Raw genomic sequence first — 14,519 nt, forward strand, 5'->3', positions numbered from 1 at the left:
AAACTTTAGACTTTACTATTTTTGCAGTAGTAAGAGGATTGAGCGTATATGGATGTGCCCCAGAACGAATCAAAGACATTACTCCACACTTCAAACTTAGAACAAGCGCGTTCTGTGCGTTCGATATTTTTATTTTTGCTGTTCAACAAAACACCAACATGTGTACTGCTTTCAACAACTGGTAATTTCGAACCATATAGAGTCACATCACATGATACACTTGAAAACAAGGATCTTAGATTTAGCGGAAGAAAAAGTAAATCTGCACTTTCGGCTGTATAATTCACAAACTGAAAGTAAATGCTGTAAATTGTAAACGTTGTTACTTACAAGAAATATGTCATCGGCTTGTGTGGGTGAGGATAACACTACTGACCCTTTCCCGCTAGATTCAACATTATTTAGCAGATCAGCAGAAAGTATAGTGAAGTTTAACCATCGTCAAATTAATCACGTTGGGAAATGTGTTATTTTCTTGTACAATATTCAGTATCATGCTTGCTTGTTTGTATTGTTGGTTTGTTGTTTACAGTGTCCTTGACTTTGTATATGTACTTGTTCAAATCGACCAAGATTTACGTACCGGGTGTGCTCGATGAAGCAGAAGACGATTACTCTGTCAGAATACTGTATCTTATTCACTTTTTATATTATTGGTGTATATAAATGTTTCTGTTGTTTATGTGTTGTCATACAGTTACATCGGCAAAGTTTTGTTACGATTACATTAGCACGTCGCTATCTTCTTTGTTATTTTAAAGTCTAGTATTATCTTCACCAATCTAAAATGTTTTACATGCTTAAAGTATGCAAAGTAAAAATGAAATTAAATATTACTTCTGTAGTAACAAGCAGATTCTAATATAATCAGCAGTATTATCCAAACACTGAGATTATTTGTCCGGTCAATTTTGGAAAAGCGTTCCGCATACTACCCTTTCCCAATCTTATCCCTTATATAGTAGAAAAAAATTCACGATCAATCTATCAGTCTTGCAATAGATGAATAAATCAATGTATGATATAAACTCATCTAGAAAATAACAGTTACTGATGATTTTCGTTTTGTGTCATTGAAGTATCTTCTTGTTAACCTTTTATTTTTATTGGCAGTGCTCTAAGCGACATAATCTCGTCTGTCTCTTCTACAAAATGACGCCCGTTTTGTTGTGAGGATAACCGTTGATATCGGTTGGAGATGATCGATCTGCCATTGCCCTTTGAAGACGGTGAAATGTTTCAATAGAAATGAATCTGAAAAATATTTTCAGAGATTTTAATCCAAGGTAATATACATTCGATGTAGTAGGTATTTGGGCATAACCCGCGTCGAATAGGATATTTAGATGTCTGGCAGCTTATATCTAGCACTAGGTCAACATTTGTTAAAATGTTGTGAAAATGCTATCTTAGCTTTTGGATATGTCCTAGTGCTTGCGTAACTCGCCATTGATCAGGTGACCACCTGGTGTACTGGTGTATACGACTTGCATCTGGAGTGCATATTTAAGCATATTGGTTACCCAAATAGCCTTAGATTTTTGTTCTGTATCTTACAAGTTTATTGGGCTTTCGATTTACTAAATGACTGTAATCACAATATATTGTTATATATTTTATTCGGAGATCATTCAAGGTTTTGTCTTAATGTTTTCAAATGATCAGATACGTACATTTTTGTGCTGTTGAGTCACATTATTTGAAATCCTGACTGTAAATTGAGAAATACATATCTTATAAAAAAAATAAGGGTATCACTTTAAGTTGAAGCTTAGAGACTGTGCTAGAGCTAAAGACCTTGGGTCTCTTTGTTCTTGTGATCAGCTCCTCAGCACTTTAGATGTAGCAATTCTAGTGTAAATTGAGATGGGCTTGCAAATATTAATACAGGCTGTGGAAGGCTCTGTCGAGCCTTGTCAGAAAGCAGAATAAGATCAGTAGGTCCACCCTTATTTAATAAACAAACAACCCTGGTCCAACTGGTAAAATTGATAAAAGAAGATATTTTATATGTAATAATCCGAAGGATTTTGACTTTCCACATCAATTAAGCTTCAAATTAACTGTAAATCTCCTACATGGTTTATTGTCAGACATAGGTGACACTAGATACATTTCAGAGTTAATTTGATTTAGGAATCTAACCCTGAGACCAGTGTTCATGTTGTTATACTTGTTATTTTCATCCCACCACCATAATATCAGATTTGTTGAAGCTAAACGTAACATAGTTACAGTTCCAGCCTAATGCCTCAGCACCTTGTAATAGATGTTACTACCATTCTTAGCTTTATGATTGATTCAAACTTTCCAACGAGTTAACCACAGTACCTAGCAGCAGTCCTATGCCATAGATAATGCTGCCATTATTCAAAACAGTGTCATGCTTGCATAGAGTTACTACGAGACAAGCAAGTATTATACTAAAAACTTACTTAAAGTGATCAACTGTGTGTTCCTGATACTGTTCTGATAGAAGCTATGCATCAACCATGAACTAGCATTGCTCTTGTTTTAAGTTAAATCTTTGAGATGAGATAATATTATGGGATGTTCAGTTTACTTTTATTAACTCTCATTAGCTTGATTATGTATTTAATTTATTTTGTCAAAGTACTAAAATCATGTCAGAGTAACCAGACCAGTCATGTGGGTTTTCCCAGCATACTCCAGTTTCCTGCCACAGTAAAACTTGTTACAGCTCCCTATGGAGCCAACTTGTTTTACAAGTGTTGTAAAGTGATTAATTTTATATAATTTAGCTTCTGCCAGTGAGTATGTTTACCTATCCTTTTTTTGTTTTTCAGTAAATTTCTGGTGTTTACAAGCCTGCTTGTGTTTTCTCTCCTGTTTGCACTGCGACTGGATGACACTATTCAGTGGAGTTATTGGGTTGTTTTCCTTCCCATCTGGATATGGAAGTTGATGGTTGTTCTTGGTGCCCTGACAGGCAGCTACATTTGGTGGAAAAATCCCCACTATAGGTGAGTTTGATTACCAGGAGATTTATTGTATGTTATCACAGCTTACCCACAGTCTATAGATTTATTGTATGTTATCACAGCTTAACCACAGTCTATAGATTTATGGTATATGTTATCACAGTTTACCCACAGTCTATAGATTTATTGTATGTTATCACAGCTTACCCACAGTCTATAGATTTATTGTATGTTATCACAGCTTACCCACAGTCTATAGATTTATGGTATGTTATCACAGCTTACCCACAGTCTATAGATTTATGGTATATGTTATCACAGCTTACCCACAGTCTATAGATTTATGGTATATGTTATCACAGCTTACCCACAGTCTATAGATTTATTGTATGTTATCACAGCTTACCCACAGTCTATAGATTTATTGTATGTTATCACAGCTTACCCACAGTCTATAGATTTATGGTATATGTTATCACAGCTTACCCACAGTCTATAGATTTATTTTATATGTTATCACAGCTTACCCACAGTCTATAGATTTATTGTATGTTATCACAGCTTACCCACAGTCTATAGATTTATTGTATGTTATCACAGCTTACCCACAGTCTATAGATTTATTGTATGTTATCACAGCTTACCCACAGTCTATAGATTTATTGTATGTTATCACAGCTTACCCACAGTCTATAGATTTATTGTATGTTATCACAGCTTACCCACAGTCTATAGATTTATTGTATATGTTATCACAGCTTATCCACAGTCTATAGATTTATGGTATATGTTATCACAGCTTACCCACAGTCTATAGATTTATGGTATATGTTATCACAGCTTACCCACAGTCTATAGATTTATGGTATATGTTATCACTGCTTACCCACAGTCTATAGATTTATTGTATGTTATCACAACTTACCCACAGTCTATAGATTTATGGTATATGTTATCACAGCTTACCCACAGTCTATAGATTTATTGTATGTTATCACAGCTTACCCACAGTCTATAGATTTATTGTATATGTTATCACAGCTTACAAACAGTCTATAGATTTATGGTATATGTTATCACAGTTTACCCACAGTCTATAGATTTATTGTATGTTATCACAGCTTACCCACAGTCTATAGATTTATTGTATGTTATCACAGCTTACCCACAGTCTATAGATTTATTGTATATGTTATCACAGCTTACCCACAGTCTATAGATTTATTGTATGTTATCACAGTTTACCCACAGTCTATAGATTTATTGTATGTTATCTTTGTATATCTTCAGTATCAAGATTTATAGTATGTTTTGAGTTCCCATATGCTGTCTTTAGATTTTTAAGATTGACATATGTTATTATCTACCTGCAGTCTTTAGATTTATTGTGTGTCGTCATTATTTATCTGGCTTCCATGTTTATTTATTTATGTTATTATTTTAATATGATACCCAAGATACAATACAGTTATTATTCTCAGCATAGTTTTTCAGAATGGACATTCCAGATGTCCAAATATTCCAAATATATATTTTTGGAGCTAATAAATCATATCTGCTATAGAATCCCCATACTTGGATAAATAACAAAAAAATTCCCATAGTGATTCATTGATCACTACAAGTGTCAGGGCACTTTTCTTTTATTATTATTTGTTATCAAAGTGTGAGGTTGTAAAGTTGGCCTGAGGAGATACAAGTAGATGGTGATTGTTACTTTACATGTTACTTTACATGTTACTTTACATGTTACTGATGTCTGTCTGGGACAGGGTGGAAGGCAACAATTACGTTCAGTTTAAGGCTATGGTGATATGTACTGGTATGCACCTACTATTACTGATGTTCGAGATCTTAGCCTGTGACAACCTGGAGTCCCAACACAACCGACACCCTTGGATTCTTGTATTCATCCCTCTCATGTGTATGTCTGTCATCTCAATTGGGATCTGTGTGTGGGCTGTAAAAAATGACCGCTCCTTTGAGGTAAGTGGTTAGAATATTGTTATTGTGACACAATTAAATATCAGCTTACTTTCAATTTTTAACAAATAAGCGTTATGATGAATGTGTTTTTCGTATCAATTATCCCCCGCTTTCACGGAAACGGGGGATATTAATTTGGGTTTGTCCGTCCATCCATCTGTCTGTCACACTTTCCGTGTTCTAACTTCCCCATATATCATCCAATATGGATGAAGCTTAGTCAGCAGATGCATCCTGGGGTCATTAAGACCAAGTTTGACTATCAGAGTCATCTGTTAATAATTATGCATGCTAATGAGGTATCCTTTGATTTCATTGGTTGGTTCATATCCATGCTCTAACTTCCCTAAATATTATCCAATTTAGATGAAACTTGGTCAGCAGATGCATATTAGGGCACATAAGACTGAGTTCAGCAATCAGCATCATCTGTTAATATCTATGCATACTAATTAGGTATCCTTTCATTTCATTGGTCAGTCAGATTTTGTGTCGCCTGCAGAGCTGGCAGACACTTAGGGATCACTTTGTCCATCATGACACGTCGGCGGTGTTTGTATGAAAGTTTTCTGGACTTTTTCCGCTTATGCTTTGAGTTAGCAAAATGAAATTTAGTATATGGCTTCTTGTTGGAAGGGTTCAGATTAAGTTCGATTCCCGGCTGTCTGTAACCCTTCTTGGAAGAGTTATGTCCCTTTGAACTTAGAAAATTCTTTGGGAATATTGTTTTCTGGACTTTCTTTGGTTATGCTTTGAGTTACAGAAATGAAATTTGGTATATGGCTTCATGTTGGAAGGGAGCTCTTTGCAAAGTTATGCCTCTTCGAAAATTCTTCGAGAATATGGTTTTCTGGAATTGTCTTGGTTATGCTTCGAGTTATGAAAATGCAATTTTGTATATGAGTTCTTGGTCAAAAGTTACGCACTGAGTTCGCTTCTTGGCAGTCTGTAACCCTTCTTGGCAGTGATATGTCCCTTTTAACTTGGAAAATTTCTCAGAAATATTGCTTTGCGCAGTTTTCCCTTTATGCTTCGAGTTATAGAAATAAAATTTGGTATTACAACTTTAAAGTTGAATGTTGCACATCCAGTTCGATTTCTGGGTGACCGTGACACTTTATGCAGGCGACACATACAGTTCAGAGGAACTCATGTTGTGCTCTAACTTTCCTAAATATAATCTGATTTAGATGTAACTTTGAAGTCCCACAAATATTATCAGTTTATCATTAAACTTAGCACCAGAGTTATGATCCATATATTTATCTTTCCTTGGCTATAAAACAATAAATCATAGCTCAAGAGAATATATCATTCTACATAGCATGATGACATGTTTACTCCTAACCTCTAAAATATTTACTGACAATATGTTTGGAAAGCGGGGGATATAAATTCCATGTTTCTCTATCTTTCTTTCCCGTTTGAGAACGTGACATTATTTACTTTAATTGACCAAGGTTTTCATGGCGGATTTTTACTCTCTCGGAACACCTGGTCTTATTCTCCTTGTACTTTTTCAGGAGTCTTCGTGTAAATCTTTATTTTTTTATATTGATACTATACAGAAACTATAATTGACACAATCTTCTATTGTGTTCTAGCTCTGTATTTTTACCTTGAAATGAAATTACTGCTAAAGTATGTATGTTTTCTGTAGTTTCTTGACATGGCTGATCACATAAAATGTAGATATATCTCTGTGAATATTCTACTGTTTGCACATGTCAGTATATGTAGGTCTTCTAAAATGCTGATCACTGTAACAAAAATATAATTACTGAAAATCTGTACTGCAGTTTGATGCCATTATAAACTGGATTAAATAAAAAAAGCATTGTTTAGTCTTTCTATAGATTTATGTACATGTAGATATATATTCTCTGTGTTGAATAGAAACCATTGTGTATCTAGATAAGAAGATATGGTAATTTATCCATATTTGATGATAAAATATACATTTCTCAAAGGACATTGTATAATTTAGACACAATCCTGCTGTCCAGTAAGTTATGAGAATTTAAAAATTTTGTGATATGCTGAAAAAATTACGTTTCAAATCTTTTTTGAGAAATGAATAAGGTATTAAAACCAAAATGTTGTGATTTTTGTTGAGAAAGGAACAATAGGTCTTTAGTAACCGACTTTCCTCTTTCTTCATCAGCTGGAACTTTTCTCATCTGTTAACATTCTGCAATTTATATTCTTCGCACTGCGGTTAGACAATACCATAGACTGGAGTTGGGTAGTAAGTATATATCAGTGATGTATGTATGTAACAGTGTGCAAGGTGATGACAATGTTAAATTGTAACGATAAAAGGATAAAATCAAGGCAAATTTTTGGTTAAAGACATTGCAAAATTTCAAATTGAAAAATAATAGAAAATCAAATTCATGATTAATACAATACAGAGTAATGTTTGGTCAGAGTAAATACATTGTAAATAGGAAATTCTTCAGTAATGTTTGGTCAGAGTAAATACATTGTAAATCGGAAATTCTTCAGTAATGTTTGGTCAGAGTAAATACATTGTACTAAGTAAATCGGAAATTCTTTAGTAATGTTTGGTCAGAGTAAATACATTGTAAATCGGAAATTCTTCAGTAATGTTTGGTCAGAGTAAATACATTGTAAATCGGAAATTCTTTAGTAATGTTTGGTCAGAGTAAATACATTGTAAATACATTGTAAATCGGAAATTCTTCAGTAATGTTTGGTCAGAGTAAATACATTGTAAATCGCAAATTCTTCAGTAATGTTTGGTCAGAGTAAATACATTGAAAATCGGAAATTCTTTAGTAATGTTTGGTCAGAGTAAATACATTGTAAATCAGAAATTCTTTAGTAATGATTGGTCAGAGTAAATACATTGTAAATCGGAAATTCTTCAGTAATGTTTGGTCAGAGTAAATACATTGTTGTAAATCAGGAAATTCTTCTTTGATATTTTTTAGTAATGTTTGGTCAGTCCCACATAGTCTATCAAACCTTTAAATACATTGTAAATCGGAAATTCTTTAGTAATGTTTATTAATATTTCTATCTCTCTATATACTTGGTACATTGTTTATATTGATCTGAATAAATGTTTTTTGTTTTGTACCATATCAACCTGTTGGTATATTTTAGATAACATCTAATTTTGTGAGATTATAATTTCAGTTGTAGAAAGGCCCCCACCACATTTTCTGTCTAATTTGAAATTAGAAAATATTATAATTTGCTCTTTGTGATAAGTTGTCAGTTTTGTATTTCTATAAATTAAAAAAAACACATTGTTACTGGGAATTATTTGATAAAGTGTTAATTTTGTTTCTCTCTGCAGATTGTATTCATTCCTATCTGGATTGTTATGTGCACTGCTATGATTGGTGTTTTATATGCGATAATTCTTGCCATAATATTGGTCAAGTCTCCAGACATCATTCCCGAACAGAGACGAGGAAACATCTCGTCAGCAATTGGTTATGCTTTTCTGGTGATACCATTGCTTATATTTGAGGTAAAAATGTTACTAGACACGTCAGTAAATCTGTTACAAGACACGTCAGTAAATCTGTTACTAGACATGTCAGTAAATCTGTTACTAGACACGTCAGTAAATCTGTTACAGGACACTTCAATAAATCTGTTACTAGACACGTCAGTAAATCTGTTACAAGACATGTCAGTTAATCTGTTACAAGACATGTCAGTAAATCTGTTACAAGACACATCAGTAAATCTGTTACAAGACACATCAGTAAATCTGTTATAAGACACTTCAGTAAATCTGTTACAAGACATTTCAGTAAATCTGTTACAAGACACTTCAGTAAATCTGTCTACAAGACACCTCAGTAAATCTGTTACAAGACACTTCAGTAAATCTGTTATAAGACACTTCAGTAAATCTGTTACAAGACACTTCAATTAATCTGTTACAGGACACTTTAGTAAATCTGTTACTAGCCATTCAGTAAATCTGTTACAAGACACTTCAGTAAATGTTTTACTAGCCATTCAGTAAATCTGTTACAAGACACTTTAGTAAACTGTCACAAGACATTGCAGTAAATCTGTTGCAAGACACTTCAGTAAATCTGTTATAAGACATGTCAGTAAATCTGTTGCAAGACACTTCAGTAAATCTGTTATAAGACATGTCAGTAAATCTGTTACAAGACACGTCAGTAAATCTGTTACTAGACACGTCAGTAAATCTGTTACAGGACACTTCAGTAAATCTGTTACTAGACACGTCAGTAAATCTGTTACAAGACACGTCAGTAAATCTGTTACAAGACACGTCAGTAAATCTGTTACAAGACACATCAGTAAATCTGTTACAAGACACTTCAGTAAATCTGTTACAAGACACTTCAGAAAATCTTTTACAGGACACTTCAGTAAATCTATTACAAGACACTTCAGTAAATCTGTTACAAGACACTTCAATTAATCTGTTACAGGACACTTCAGTAAATCTGTTACAAGACACTTCAGTAAATCTGTCTACAAGACACCTCAGTAAATCTTTCTACAAGACACCTCAGTAAATCTGTCTACAAGATACCTCAGTAAATCTGTTACTAGACACGTCAGTAAATCTGTCTACAAGACACCTCAGTAAATCTGTCTACAAGACACGTCAGTAAATCTGTCTACAAGACACTTCAGTAAATCTGTTACAAGACACGTCAGTAAATCTGTCTACAAGACACTTTAGTAAATCTGTTACAAGACATGTCAGTAAATCTGTTACTAGACACGTCAGTAAATCTGTCTACAAGACACTTCAGTAAATCTGTTACAAGACACTTTAGTAAACTGTCACAAGACATTGCAGTAAATCTGTTGCAAGACACTTCAGTAAATCTGTTATAAGACATGTCAGTAAATCTGTTGCAAGACACTTCAGTAAATCTGTTATAAGACACGTCAGTAAATCTGTTACAAGACACGTCAGTAAATCTGTTACTAGACACGTCAGTAAATCTGTTACAGGACACTTCAGTAAATCTGTTACTAGACACCTCAGTAAACTGTTACAAGACACTTCAGTAAATCTGTTACAAGACACGTCAGTAAATCTGTTATAAGACACTTCAGTAAATCTGTCAACAAGACACCTCAGTAAATCTGTTACAAGACACTTCAGTTAATCTGTTACAAGACACTTCAGTAAATCTGTTACAGGACACTTCAGTAAATCTGTTACAGGACACTTCAATTAATCTGTTACAGGACACTTCAGTAAATCTGTCTACAAGACACCTCAGTAAATCTGTTACAAGACACTTCAGTAAATCTGTTACAAGACACTTCAGTAAATCTGTTATAAGACACTTCAGTAAATCTGTCTACAAGACACTTCAATTAATCTGTTACAAGACATGTCAGTAAATCTGTTACTAGACACGTCAGTAAATCTGTCTACAAGACACTTCAGTAAATCTGTTACAAGACACTTCTGTCAATCTGTCTACAAGACACCCCAGTAAATCAGTCTACAAGACACGTCAGTAAATCTGTCTACAAGACACTTCAGTAAATCTGTTACAAGACATGTCAGTAAATCTGTTACTAGACACGTCAGTAAATCTGTCTACAAGACACCTCAGTAAATCTGTTTCAGTCTGTTACTAGACACGTCAGTAAATCTGTCTACAAGACACCTCAGTAAATCTGTTACAAGACACTTCAGTAAATCTGTCTACGGGACACCTCAGTAAACTGTTACAAGACACTTCAGTAAATCTGTCTACAAGACACTTCAATTAATCTGTTACAGGACACTTCAGTAAATCTGTTACAAGACACTTCAGTAAATCTGTCTTCAAGACACCTCAGTAAATCTGTCTACAAGACACCTCAGTAAATCTGTCTACAAGACACTTCAGTAAATCTGTTACTAGTAAATCTGACACTTCAGTAAATCTGTACAAAATCAGTAAATCTGTCTACAAGACACTTCAGTAAATCTGTCTACAAGACACTTCAGTAAATCTGTTACAAGACACGTCAGTAAATCTGTTACAAGACACTTCAGTAAATCTGTTATAAGACACTTCAGTATAAGACACTTCAGTAAATCTGTCTACAAGACACCTCAGTAAATCTGTTACAAGACACTGCAGTAAATCTGTTATAAGACACTTCAGTAAATCTGTTACAAGACACTTCAGTAAATCTGTTACAAGACACCTCAGTAAATCTGTTACAAGACACTTCAGTAAATCTGTTACAAGACACTTCAGAAAATCTGTTACCAGACACTTCGGTAAATCTATATGATTTATTATTTTCAAACAAATGTAATTCTTTATATAACATGGTACATTGAAGAATATATACTGTCATAGTGTTGTATTTTCGTTGTCGGCTGGTGGCACTTCAACTGACTCAAAAAAATAAGTTACTTTTTATGTCTTAATCTGAATGTGAAAACTAGTATTGAATATTTTTCCTGTAAAGTTATAATTATTTGATGAAAAACACTGATATTCTTTCCTCATGTTTATTTCATTTATCACAACACAACAAATCTTGTCCTACTGGTTCTGGACTTTGTACCAATAGAGTATTTGATCTTGAAACACACTTGTCATTTTGTGTTTCAGATATTATTGACTAACCGTCTGGATGGAGACAATCATATTAAGTATACTGCCATCACTGTGCCTCTGTTCATATCCCTCATCACTCTCATCTGTCTTGCATTCGGTGCTAAGGGAGGCAACTGCTGTAAGTGCCTTTCTAGCCTTATCACAAGGGAATAGGTCATGAAATATCTCAAATTCATTGATGGAATATTGAAAATGAACATAAACTAGTCCACGCTTTTCAATATTTCTTTAAAGATTAATTTGATGATTAATGAGTAAAAAGGTCGAGCAGATTTCTTGTCCTAGAAAGATTGTAGACTATTGATGAATTTATTTTGATTAGATTTGTTGATGAATTCCATATTTTGAAACATATATTTCATCGCTGTTTTGTTTTTCAGGGTGGTTTGGTATAAGAAAAGACTTTTGTCAATTCTTACTGGGAGTCTGTCCATTTTTACAAGAGTATGGGAACATATCTTATTCACTTCAGAATGATGATACAGACCCAGAAGAAAATATTGTAGAAACTGCAAAAGTAGACATGTGTCAGTCTAAAAAGCACCATATATCTGACCAGCCACGAGCAGTAGTACCAGTCATATCAATAGAGACACCAGATTGATTTTGATCATATATACACCTTAATTATCATCACATCGTCCAATTACATCATGTTTAAATATTAGTTATTGACCAAACACAAGTTGTGTACATTTTATGTCACCATGTTTACCCTATTGGTCTCTGATCACATTTGTGTATGATGTTTTCTTGTAAGTTGGAAAATATGCCAGTGGGACAGGAACAATTAATATACTTAAACATATTTTGATAGTTTATTGATGTGAATTTGTGAAAATAAAATTACCCAATAAGTCAATGAAAATAATCCCCAACAAAAATTAAAGATTTAACATAAACACTGAAGAAGACTCTCCCGACTTTTAGTCCTGACCACACTGAACAACATTCGGGAGGCCCATTAAATGCCTTTAACAGCAATTACTACTTGAACCAACTTGAAAATATTACTTTCAGATATGAATTTTTTCATATAAAATAACAAAGAAGGGCACAGATCATGTATAGTATATCATTATATTGCTGTCTTTCAGGTAAATAATTTATTATTTGAAAAAATTTATTTCTTTTTCATTCAATTACTTGCTTAAATTCCTTATGAAAGTTGTGTTTTTTTTAAAGTTATTTACTTTCTTATTCACAAATGGAAAAATACAATCTATTTCTTCTGTTGTGTTGTAAAACTACATGAACAAGACATGACAATATTCTAACACTGAACGAGACCCGATATATCAATAAGTCTGACAATATTCTAACACTGAACGAGACCCGATATATCAATAAGTCTGACAACATTCTAACACTGAACGAGACCCGATATATCAATAAGTCTGACAATATTCTAACACTGAACGAGACCCGATATATCAATAAGTCTGACATCATTCTAACACTGAACGAGACCCGATATATCAATAAGTCTGACATCATTCTAACACTGAACGAGACCCGATATATCAATAAGTCTGACAACATTCTAACACTGAACGAGACCCGATATATCAATAAGTCTGACAATATTCTAACACTGAACGAGACCCGATATATCAATAAGTCTGACAACATTCTAACACTGAACGAGACCCGATATATCAATAAGTCTGACAACATTCTAACACTGAACGAGACTCGATATATCAATAAGTCTGACAACATTCTAACACTGAACGAGACCCGATATATCAATAAGTCTGACAACATTCTAACACTGAACGAGACCCGATATATCAATAAGTCTGACAACATTCTAACACTGAACGAGACCCGATATATCAATAAGTCTGACAATATTCTAACACTGAACGAGACCCGATATATCAATAAGTCTGACAACATTCTAACACTGAACGAGACCCGATATATCAATAAGTCTGACAATATTCTAACACTGGTTTTTTTATAGGTGCTTATTGCTGATTTTTAAATGTTCTTGGTATCATCCTTCCATGGACTGGTGACAGTTACTTAATGTCTTATAAAACCAGTGTACTTCATCCACAGACAACTTTAAAAAGTCAATATATGTATCTCAACTGATTTGCCAAAGGATAACTACATCGAAAATGCCAGAAATTGTTTCTCTTTTCTATTATTTTTTCCATGTTTGTGTGAAAATAGTGTATGCAAACATAATGTGCTTTAGAATGTTGGAATGAATCGGAAATTGAATTATTTGTTTGGTTTTAAAGCAAAAAAATGAATAAAAAAATAAAATCAACAAATGACAATACAAAACATGATATAGTGAATTGCAGAATGAACGTGAGAAGATGAATATGCTTTGTTGCTCTCATGTTGTTTTGTACTTAGTCTTATAGTTTTACTGTAATTATCAACATACAAGTCATGCTTCTTTTTAAGATAATTCTTGGTTTAAAAGTTGGAAAAAATGTATTCATGCACTGTGGTTGAAGAAGTTACCATTACACAGTCGTATTTATGTGTAAATCAGTTGAAACATTCATATTACAACTAAAATGGAAAATTGTGGGCTTTCATCAATAACACCAGATCTATTTTATTATTTTGCAGAAAAATAACTTAGTTTTTTTTTTAATTACTTACAAACAAAGAGATGCATTTTCAATGACTGATGTTATCAAAATTGTATTAACACTGAATCTGTCTTGAAATGTGAAATTTTTAGAATACACATGGATGTTGTTGGCATAACTGTCCTTACATAGTGATAGCAAAATATCTCATCAAAATATAACTGTGCCAAATATACCCCTCCTGTCTCAGTGTACGTAACATGGGATTACTTACTGTAGCATTTGTGTAGGTACAGTCACATTCACAAAGTCATCACTGCATTGAATTTTTGTACATTTTTGTTGAATTATAAAAAGTATGCATTAAGAGTTGTAAGTGATTTTTAAATTTAAAGTCATTCTTATTTTTTAAAAAAATG

The 14,519-nt window shown here is 33.4% G+C and overlaps 1 protein-coding gene across 1 annotated transcript; it reads left to right on the plus strand.

The window, feature by feature from the left end:
- The first annotated feature begins 1,188 nt into the window (after positions 1 to 1,188).
- LOC132557817 (transmembrane protein 185A-like) lies at positions 1,189 to 12,683 on the plus strand. Its single transcript, XM_060222344.1, has 7 exons — positions 1,189 to 1,286; positions 2,808 to 2,984; positions 4,715 to 4,928; positions 7,093 to 7,176; positions 8,257 to 8,433; positions 11,534 to 11,657; positions 11,920 to 12,683. Exons 1-7 carry the CDS (start codon positions 1,249 to 1,251, stop codon positions 12,141 to 12,143), a joined length of 1,038 nt encoding a protein of 345 aa, XP_060078327.1. The 5' UTR covers positions 1,189 to 1,248; the 3' UTR covers positions 12,144 to 12,683.
- The last annotated feature ends 1,836 nt before the right edge of the window (positions 12,684 to 14,519 follow it).

This window comes from Ylistrum balloti, unplaced genomic scaffold (assembly GCF_031769215.1).
Source record: "Ylistrum balloti isolate Yb309-2 unplaced genomic scaffold, AGI_CSIRO_Ybal_v1 Utg370728, whole genome shotgun sequence".
Classification (NCBI taxonomy): domain Eukaryota; kingdom Metazoa; phylum Mollusca; class Bivalvia; order Pectinida; family Pectinidae; genus Ylistrum; species Ylistrum balloti.